The sequence below is a fragment of the Helicoverpa armigera genome, chromosome 6 (genome assembly GCF_030705265.1).
Source record: "Helicoverpa armigera isolate CAAS_96S chromosome 6, ASM3070526v1, whole genome shotgun sequence".
In the NCBI taxonomy this organism is placed as follows: Eukaryota; Metazoa; Arthropoda; class Insecta; order Lepidoptera; family Noctuidae; genus Helicoverpa; species Helicoverpa armigera.
Window position 1 is genome coordinate 5,418,335 of NC_087125.1, and position 9,733 is coordinate 5,428,067.

The window sequence follows — 9,733 nt, forward strand, 5'->3', positions numbered from 1 at the left end:
TTCCTATTATTTCTTCTAGATATAGATTCTATTAATAAAATATCTCTAACTTCATATTTTCTGCTGAAAGAAACCAGCTGCTATCAGAGACACTTCAGCCTGGCTCGGACCAAAAGATGTTTCTTTTTGCGCGATTAATGTATCACTCTACCTCTTGCCTTTGTCTTTCCTAATAAATGAAATATTGAAAGCTTTTTTGCAAACGCTGCAGAATTTAAGCGCACTTCCTAGTGATGATCAGGCTTTAAAAAAATCAGGAGCCCCTATATAAATCAAACCTTTATGTCCTAGTTTGATTACACCTGACCAGTAGAGCGGTTAGTTGAACAGTGATCAATAAACCAAAGTTCCATAAAAGTGCAAAATTATCAAGTACGGTGTATCCATATTTCGAAACACAAAGATCTGTAAGATCAATATGAAATGTGTGTGTGTTTCCAATGTCGTGTTTTAAAGATAGGAGACACGAGACATGCTTTCGCCGAGTCGTGATTATCCTAACATACCCACAATGAAAGTTCATGACAATACCGGGCGACTCTACATCACGAAAAACATTTATTGCTACTATTCCAATCTCATTGTCATTTCTTCTGCAATACTCTGTGTATTACAAGTTTTCATAGGTTATGAACATATCATTTACAAAGCAATTCACGCCGCTCTACATTCGTACGGTGAAAAAAATATGCAATCTGGAAAACATGATAATCTACATAAAAAGAGCAAGTTTATGTACCTACTCACCGCTACCATAAATATATGTGTTGTTCATTGTAATCATGTTTTTGAAGACATCGCGGGAGACATCCTGAAATAACACGTATTTGCAGCAGAGATGCGCCCGCGCCGCGGCGCTGCCGTCGCGCGCTTATCCGACGCCATTTTCACACAATCGCCGAGCTTTCCCGCACACAGGTACGTACCACAATTTTCACATTATGACAAAACTTGCAAGAAAAATACAATTGTATTGTTCACAAATCAGTTTCATGAAACAGTGCGTCCGTTCTCACTCAGGAAATGATCTAATTAACACTAAATTATATTCGGCCATTCAAAAACAAGAACATTGACCCTCGGGCACACGTAATAGTTAACATGTTTTTTGTTCATTGTGGTAATTAATGAATACAAAAACATTAAAATAATAAGTCCAAATAAAATAGAGTTAACACATTGAAATAAATCAAAGTTAAAAGTCCAATGTGCGCTACAGGAGGGTATCGCGGATAAATAACATCTAAAAGTGAACTAAGGAATGTGACCGTCATGTTTCGGTTACATCAATGCAGCTACTACAACACACTGTTACCTATCTAACTGTTTCGTGTAATTAAACAGTATACTGTTCGAAAGACAATCTATTTATGTCATCATGTCCTTATTTTTTTTAATAGATCACTAAGCATCCCCCGCAGCGGCAGTGTTGCGAGACACGAGTCGTGTCGCAAGCGGTGGTGCCCTTGCACGTGCTATCCACACATTACGTGTCGCTCTACAACTACACAACAATTTCGGCAGTAATTTAAGGGGAGATCAAGCGATTCAAGATCAGATGACACTCCTCCAAAAACCTGAAGAAGCCATGACTGATACCACAATGAAAGAAGATCTCGGCAAATCCTCGAGACCTGTCAGAAACAGACGATACACTCGGTTAGTAACTAAAAACATTGACATGCATGAGTCATTACTTTCAGTATTCAGTATAATTTCTTTGTGCGTCACTTACGTGTCTTTTACAGGGACTGAAAGTTATTTATTTACTTATAAATAAAAATAAACTTAACTGTTTACAAAACCTAATGTTAGACGAATTTTATGTTTACCATGTCAGTGCCTCATGTTTTCTTCGTTTACAGAAGGAGCTTAGTCGCGGGTCAACGTCCACAAAAGAGACTTTTCACACCAGAAATCAAGAGATACCTCAAAGACTGGCTGGTGCGACGAAGAGATAACCCGTACCCCAACAGAGAGGAAAAAAAATATTTGTCTCGCGAAACTGGCCTTACGTACATTCAAGTAAGTCTGCACCATTTATTTTATTGTTCTAGAGTTCATTGTTTTCAGATTTTTACATGTAGGTATCGTGTTTGTGTCTAACAGCAACCTAATTGGATCGATGCCAGAAATTGCTATTTGTACATAAATAGGCACTATTTTTGTCCCTGCTTTGTTGACTACTGTTCACAGTTTAACGTTAAGTGAAAAACTAGATTGAGTCTCTCAATTGAAGAACATTATTTAATAATTAACAATCGCAAACGGAATACTGTGTTTTACTTCAATTCTTAGTGCTAAAGACAAGGTAAAGTGTCTTTAAAGGTGTCGGTAACCAAAATTAAGTTTTCCTATCTCAATTTGAATTTACTACGCAATGTCAGATCTTATCATTTACTTTATTATTTACAGATTTGCAATTGGTTTGCCAACTGGCGAAGAAAGCTGAAAAATGTTAACGTAGACCGAAACCAACAGACATGGGGTCACTTGATTCGAACGTACAATGACCGCGCGCAAGGCAATGTGGAACAGTTCAGCATCTGCTCCGACGACAGTATATGGAGCGAGTCCGATCCCACCAACCCAGATGACAACTTAGACAACGACGGCGAACTCACAGGCAGCCCCGAAACAATAGCTGAATATCACCACGATGACTCCGACACATCTTCAATCATGAAAGAGAAGTGCGTGAACATCAACAATAATTCCTACAAATCTGACGCAAATGAGAATAGCCGGGAGGAAACAAAAGCCATCACAAGTCCGATGTTGCTCAGTAAGTGGCTGGAGAGCGCGGCCAGATTCCAGCCCAGTGAGTGTAACTACTCGTGGTGGGCAGATGGAAAGCGAAGAAAGCCGGACAACAAAATCCAAAGGATTACAATAAATACACTGTCGCGTCATGACCGGGACGAAGTGGAAGCTGCAGTAGCCCTGACTGCGCTAGCAACCGCCACCAGCCGCATTGCAGCACCGTGACCACAGAGCTTATAGAAGTGAATTAAAGTTTATTGATATTTTATAATGGAGAATACTCTTTGTAATAGGGTAACTGCCAGTATGATTATTGTTTGTATTTTAGTTAAGTTTAGCCATCTACGTAAATAAAATTTACTATTACGTAATGCCAATGAAATCCGTGTTGCTCAAGTATTATTTAAAGTTAAGTTTCTCATGGAAGCAATCCTGCTTGTATAGTCATTAACTTTTGATCTCTATTGGACTAAGTAGTTATAAGTTGTAACTCCAACCAAAGATTGTGTTTCAAGATTGAAATAAAATACATTTTGTTAATTACGATTTGTCTCATTTTACAAAGGACTACTAAGTTTTTGGACGTTTTGCAGTTATGCACCAAAAGGTACCTACACACATAAGGGGCAGCATGTTTTCGTTTTATAAAATTTTACTTAAAAACAAGTAACAAAAAAAATCGAAGCATTGTGTGCACATTAACCATCGCGAGAGGCGATTGCGATGATTGTTTTTTTTTTACTGAAAAAGGAGAATAAATAGGTAAAAACAGTACCTAGTTAATTGGTCCCGGCTTGACATTCGTCTTTGGGTGAATTTCTAACACTTTATTCCAGCGGCGTCCGTGAAGTCTACAGTGACTATACTGTAGATCAATAGAAACACCGAGTGGTTTGTGAGGAAGGTTTAGTAAAGTTTTCTAATATTTAGGAACAGCTTACATGATACTAGTGTGTGAAACAAACGAAGAAAAACTTCGTCAATCAACAAGCTATTCTGTGTTCTTACCTTAGCCAGTTTTCCCGTGTCTTTTATAGAGATGGGGCGCATTACAGGATGCGCGGCGTGGTTGGCGACCACCATCGTATACTAAGGCGATAAACTGAGTACATTTTGCCGCGGGAATTTCCTCAGTTTGGCCTATACATCGCACATTCTGAGCTTTTAGTTTTGCGACATCGCTTATATCTTTCGTTGTCAGCGGTTTATGTTGCGCGCGTGTTCGCACGGAAAATCCGTCAGTTTGAAACCACTCAAATATCATGAAAATGGAACTCCAAAATTTATAGTCTTCAGTACAAAGTTTATACCTATACTTCCTTTATATTAAATGATTTCTGATTAGTGTTTAGGTACTTACCATAATTCTTTCGGACACTAGGAAGGAAGTAACGATTTTTTTAATTGGGTAAGATCTACAATATCTACTGAATATCTAAATAAAATAAATCAATATAACAACTGTAAATAAATAAAGGAAACAACAATAAAATCTTCTAACTCTTATACTAATAAATAACTCTACATAGTAATAAAATTATGTTGAACTTTCTGGTTCTTTCTGGGCGCTGTCTTGTGGTTCACTGGCGGGAGTGTTCTGAAGCTCCACATGCTTGTCCAAATGAGCCACCAGGGTCTGTTGACCCTGCTGCAGCTGTCGCACAAGGTGAGACCCTGCACTGTCAAGTACTGCGCACAACTGACTGCGGGCGGTGTCAATGTTTTGCATTTGGCTGTACTCCACCAACTCGTTCTTTGACATTAATCTATCTTGTATGATGCCAGCTGAAAAAGAAAAACGGGTCATTCAATTTTGAAGGACATTTAATCAAACAATTTAGGCAAAATGCTTACAAAACTGAAAGTTAAATACAAACCCATGATAACTAATTGGGGTGCCTTTTTCATTATTTTGAACATTTTTGCAATATTTTCTGGCTGCCCAAACAGTATATTTTGATGTGAAGTAAACAGATGATTTACTGCTTCATATCTAGTCCCAGTGGTAGCCATACTGACTATCTTTTTGCCATAACATCTCAAATGCATGTTGTTTTTGGTTAATGCAGCAAAAACTGGGAATTTATCTTCCATACTTATAGAATTAACATGTAGAAATATAACCATTTTAGAAGTATTGAACCAATTGAGGCATTCATTAGCTAATATTCTTTCAAACGGGTTATCGATCTCTTTGGCAAATCGTTTCTCTCCTCTGTCACATAAAGTAATATCAGGTATTGTGTGTTTGGGAGGGCCGTAAAAAGGCTTAGATAAATCGATTAAAAGCTGTCGCTCGAAATGTGGTTTCCTCGGTTTTTGGATGTTAATTTTTCCACGAAATCGTTTCGAGATCAGGAAGGTGGTCTGAGTTGGTAACAAAGCTGTAAATCACAAATTATTCAGGTTAGATACCATAAAGAATTTCAAGATACCAGATGCAGTTACAATTAATTAGTACCTTTTTTCAATGATGCCATTATTGAAAGGTAGGGCTTGTCCTTTAGACGTATTGATACACCTTTTTGTAGCTTATAATAATTGTTTTTTACAAACTACAATAACAGTACATAACCTAACTTTTGCTTGCTTCAATTTTTAACTGTCAAGTGTCAATTATTGTTATGTCAGTCAGTGTCACAAACATAGATATAATATTACTAAACAAGATTGCGCACGCTCAAAATATATATTTACGAAAATGAACTCTATTCTAACGCAATAAGGTACTAAATTGGTTGCATAATACACAGAGGCAAATCCGAGCCGACAGGGATAGTTCGAACGGAGGCTGTTTGTCTCTTTCTAACACCTTGCCAGCATAAAAAAATGTTGTGATCAAAAGTTTTGTCTTCCCAAAAAACAATTGAATCACATAAAATTTTTATCTTATTTTAACAATTGTAAGTCAACAAATTAATAACAATCGCATTAATTTATTCGTTTTTATTATTAAAACATAAACAACATAAATTTTTATTTTGTTTTTTTTTTTCTTGCGGTAACCCTGAACATTCTTGGCGCGTAATCAGTATTTAAAATTTTGTTTATATTTTTTGTATTAAATCAATTTAAACTTTAATCTATTTAAATGGTGAAAAAGTGTTGCGTTTATACTTGTAAAAGTGAATCCTATGGTGGTTGCAATATATCGTTCCACAGGTAAGCTAATAATAACATTTTCGTAAACCAAACAACTAGGGTGCCCATGAATTCTTGTAACGAGTCAAAATATGGGTGATGGATTTTAAAACTGTTGTACTATTGTTATAGCTTCCCAAAAAAAGAAAAAAGGCGACATAAATGGCTCAGCAGTCTATATATGAAGTAGAAATACAAAAAAAACAGTCTTCACTTCGAATCTTCCTGCTTTTATACTGCTAATTCCCGCTAATTATTAAAAGCCTTTATTAGTATCTTAAGGTCACAAACTGCGTAATTTAAAACTTCAATACCAATCTGTGTTTAATAATCTTAGCAAATTCGGATTTGTCTCACATAGCTTAATCTCATAGTTACCCTATTAGAAAGGGACAGACAGCCTCCGTACTAACTGTTTCACTCGGCTCGTTTTTTGGGTTTATATGCGCAGTCCTGTTTACTAATATTATGTCTATGGTCACAAATATGGTTACAAAGTGCAAAGTACTGCCAGCATCAGACATTATCATCATCCTGCCCTTATCCCAATTTTATTTTTTGTCGGCGCAACATGTTTTCTTCTTTCATACTCTTCTATCTGCCATCATCTCACAAGTAAGATTCTTTCTAGCTATGTCGACGTTCACACAATCCATCTATTGTTTCGAAGGTCCCATTCCTCAATATTCATGATCAATCATGAGTGTGTGTGCATAGCCATATTCGTGGATAATTTGTTTTTGCACTCTATTATCTACAGCTTCTCATCATCCTCCGAGCCTTTTTCCCAAACTATGTTGGGGTCGGCTTCCAGTCTAACCGGATTCAGCTGGGTACCAGTGCTTTACAAGAAGCGACTGCCTATCTGACCTCCTATTATCTACAACTTCTATGTACGGGTTATTCTATGTACAGATGGTTCCTCCAATTAAACATGCATGCTTCTTGGTTGAATACATCGGTTGAATAGCCTGCCCTATGGGCAAAAAAAAAATTGAATATCACAAATCCGAAATGTCATATTATGTCAAAGTCAAAAAGAGTTGCATGCATGTTGTTCGAAGTTTTCAAGCAAAGCAAGACAGCAGAAAGAGAAGTCGTGTTTCTAACGTGAAACGTGCATAAAGTGAAGATAAATAACCAAATACTCTCGCTCCGCATGGAATAGCATATATAAGAACGTATACTGAAGTAAAATTTAAACATAGTTGTGCGTTTAACCACTTAAAATAATTGAAACATCTGTTTTTCGGAGCTTACAAAAGAGGTTAGTTTTAATCTAGTCGTTGCACCACTGTTTCATTTCTGTTGTAACAAAGTTAATAGAAGATCAACTGTTTACCGGTTCCAGATAATGCGGGTTCAACAAGAGGACACTCCACCGTCGTCAGTGAATGGCGACGAAATCACAGGCATGGAAGACGAGATGTACTATTACGAAGAAGGGGAAGAGATACAGTTAGGGGATGACGAGTACCTTGAAGAGGTGACGGACTTAGAGGAGGAAGAGGAGGACGTTGATATGGAACCTCCAGAAGATCACGCAGCTTTCGTATTCAGTAAGCATGTTGGATCAGTGTTCTGTTGTGATCTACATCCTGAGGGAAAGTTAGCAGTCACTGGAGGTGAAGACGACAGGGCCTACGTGTGGTCTGTCGATAACGGACAGCTGTTGATGGACTGCACTGGCCACAAAGACTCTGTCATCTTTGCTGGCTTTAGTTTTGATGGAGCTTATTTAGCTACCGCTGACATGTCCGGACTAATCAAAGTGTGGAAATGTAACTTAGAAGAAAACCAACAAACTCCATGGACAGTCGCCTTTGAGTATGAAGCTGATGACTTAACCTGGGGCTTGTGGCACTTTGGAGCTAGAGTTCTTATATTTGGAACAGAATCTGGAGATATCTATGTGTTTAAAGTACCCTCGGGAGATACCAAAGTCTTACAAGGACACAATACTAAAGTGGAGTGTGGAAAGGTGAGCTATTTGTCTTAGGATGTTATTTGTTTCATTAAGACTTCTTAAAATTTATGATATTGATCAGATATAGCTGTTATCCTGTTTTAAGCAAGTCATTATATTTGCAGAAATTGTTTAGTCACTATTCATTCTCAACGTGCTGAGTAATCATGTAGCTATGTATCATTAATCAAACTAATAAAAATAACTATCTTTCCAGTTGTTCCATGATGGTGTTCGCTTAGCGGCAGGTTATGAAGATGGAGTTGTGAAGATATGGGACCTCAAGACTTCAGCGGTGTTGCACCAGTTGCCTGCTACGGTACACCAGATCAGAGTCACGGCCATAGACACACATCCTGATGATAACCTCATGGCTTCTATATCTACTGATGGTGAGACTTTCCTATAAGAATAAGTAAATTGCAGAAAGTCTCACAGTTGTTTGGTTTTAACATCAAACTCTCTGAAATAAAAATCTGTTTAAGATCAAATCAGACCAGACCTATTGTTTACTTATTTTTACCAGGTTACATTAGAGAAAAAAGAGATTTGTATGTCCATGGAGTCAGGCTTACATTCAAATTCTAATTACTAATTCTTATACATATTTTCACAGGTAAAGTTGTACTAACAACACCAAACAATGGTAAAGTGGTTGGCCAGTTAGAAACGGAGAATGATTTGGAAACGGTTGCATTTGCACAAGACACACAGTTGGGATTACTTGCTACAGGTAAATATCGTAAAAAAAACACTAATTTTCGTGATAGTAACTGGATTTTCCACTTGCCGTTCAACAATAAGGTCCCAATTACATTATGGCTAAACAATATTTTAAGTTTAAAAAATTTGGAAGGTTTTCATACATTTTGTTAACAAATACATTGAATTACTTATAAATAAAAATTTGTTTATTTTACAGGAACACTAACAGGTGCAGTAGGCATATGGGATGTAGCCAGACAAATGATTCGTCATCAATGTGCCAAATCGGACGACGCTGTTGGCGGCGTTACCAAGATGGTTTGGGTGAAGAACCATTTGGTCACCGGCTGTCTCGACGGCTCCGTACGAGTTTACGAAGGCAGGACCGGAGAAAGAAGCCAGATGCTCACAGGACATCGGTCCGAAGTACTAGACCTATGTTTCAACCCAAAAGAAAGCCTAATACTCACCACCTCAGATGATGGAACCGCAAGGATATTTAAGTACGAAGTAAACAAAGATAATGATTAAACATATATTTTTTTTAGTTTTAATAAGCATCCCCAATTTATTTCTATTTATTGTTAATATTACATGTATTGTTTATTGTATACAAAATACATGAACTGAAAACTAAATAATCTCATGAATTTACCTAAAATCCAAATACTTGAAAAGAAGAGAATATTTGAGAAGGGTTTTTGGGGCGCGATCGTGTGTTGATAACGCAACGGTAACCTTTTTTACATAGCGGTAACCTTTACAAAACTATTCAAATATTGGTTTAAGGTTCCATTCAAACAAACCGCTTATAAGAAGGCTTACAGCGATTTTATAATAGCGTGTTTTCGTTATACGTGCAACATCATGAATGAAACGTATTAAGATACCTATGGTTATATTATTTATAAGTGCTCAAAAAATAAAAGCCCGGTTTAATAAAATCCTTTTTGAATAAGATGATAAGAAAATATACAAAACAATATTACAACGCTAACTAAAACAGTTGAAGGTTCTCCATTATTTTAGCTGACAAAAATAATAGAATAGATAAATATATAATTTAAAGTAACAAAACGAAATAATCCACTATATAGAAGTAAGTAGCACTGGCTATCTAATAAAGCAATACGCTTATTGGATTACTACAAGTGAGAT

At 36.8% G+C, this 9,733-nt stretch overlaps 3 protein-coding genes across 3 annotated transcripts; 2 read left to right on the plus strand and 1 right to left on the minus strand.

Annotated features, from left to right (window-relative positions):
- The first annotated feature begins 440 nt into the window (after positions 1-440).
- On the plus strand, positions 441-3,306 carry LOC110376960 (homeobox protein Mohawk). Its single transcript, XM_021335620.3, has 4 exons — positions 441-918; positions 1,401-1,659; positions 1,866-2,025; positions 2,416-3,306. The coding sequence occupies exons 2-4, from the start codon at positions 1,559-1,561 to the stop codon at positions 2,986-2,988; spliced, it is 834 nt and encodes a 277-aa protein (XP_021191295.2). The 5' UTR covers positions 441-918; positions 1,401-1,558; the 3' UTR covers positions 2,989-3,306.
- A 946-nt stretch (positions 3,307-4,252) lies between these two features.
- On the minus strand, positions 4,253-5,386 carry LOC110376961 (large ribosomal subunit protein uL10m). The gene is made up of 3 exons (XM_021335621.3): positions 5,225-5,386; positions 4,641-5,147; positions 4,253-4,548 (listed from the first exon to the last, which is right to left on the minus strand). Exons 1-3 carry the CDS (start codon positions 5,241-5,243, stop codon positions 4,301-4,303), a joined length of 774 nt encoding a protein of 257 aa, XP_021191296.3. The 5' UTR covers positions 5,244-5,386; the 3' UTR covers positions 4,253-4,300.
- A 1,564-nt stretch (positions 5,387-6,950) lies between these two features.
- LOC110376963 (angio-associated migratory cell protein) lies at positions 6,951-9,111 on the plus strand. Its single transcript, XM_021335623.3, has 5 exons — positions 6,951-7,171; positions 7,256-7,885; positions 8,088-8,262; positions 8,487-8,603; positions 8,793-9,111. The coding sequence occupies exons 2-5, from the start codon at positions 7,259-7,261 to the stop codon at positions 9,104-9,106; spliced, it is 1,233 nt and encodes a 410-aa protein (XP_021191298.2). The 5' UTR covers positions 6,951-7,171; positions 7,256-7,258; the 3' UTR covers positions 9,107-9,111.
- The last annotated feature ends 622 nt before the right edge of the window (positions 9,112-9,733 follow it).

Excerpts from the sequence above, each read along its gene's own strand:
- LOC110376960 (XM_021335620.3), top strand. The coding sequence starts at position 1,559 with ATGACACTCCTCCAAAAACCTGAAGAAGCCATGACTGATACCACAATG. Across the intron at positions 1,660-1,865 it reads AGAAACAGACGATACACTCG|AAGGAGCTTAGTCGCGGGTC; the intron begins GTTAGTAACTAA and ends CTTCGTTTACAG. Across the intron at positions 2,026-2,415 it reads CTGGCCTTACGTACATTCAA|ATTTGCAATTGGTTTGCCAA; the intron begins GTAAGTCTGCAC and ends TATTATTTACAG.
- LOC110376961 (XM_021335621.3), bottom strand. Across the intron at positions 4,549-4,640 it reads ACCCCAATTAGTTATCATGG|CTGGCATCATACAAGATAGA; the intron begins GTTTGTATTTAA and ends TTTCTTTTTCAG.
- LOC110376963 (XM_021335623.3), top strand. The coding sequence starts at position 7,259 with ATGCGGGTTCAACAAGAGGACACTCCACCGTCGTCAGTGAATGGCGAC. Across the intron at positions 7,886-8,087 it reads CTAAAGTGGAGTGTGGAAAG|TTGTTCCATGATGGTGTTCG; the intron begins GTGAGCTATTTG and ends CTATCTTTCCAG. Across the intron at positions 8,604-8,792 it reads GTTGGGATTACTTGCTACAG|GAACACTAACAGGTGCAGTA; the intron begins GTAAATATCGTA and ends TTTATTTTACAG.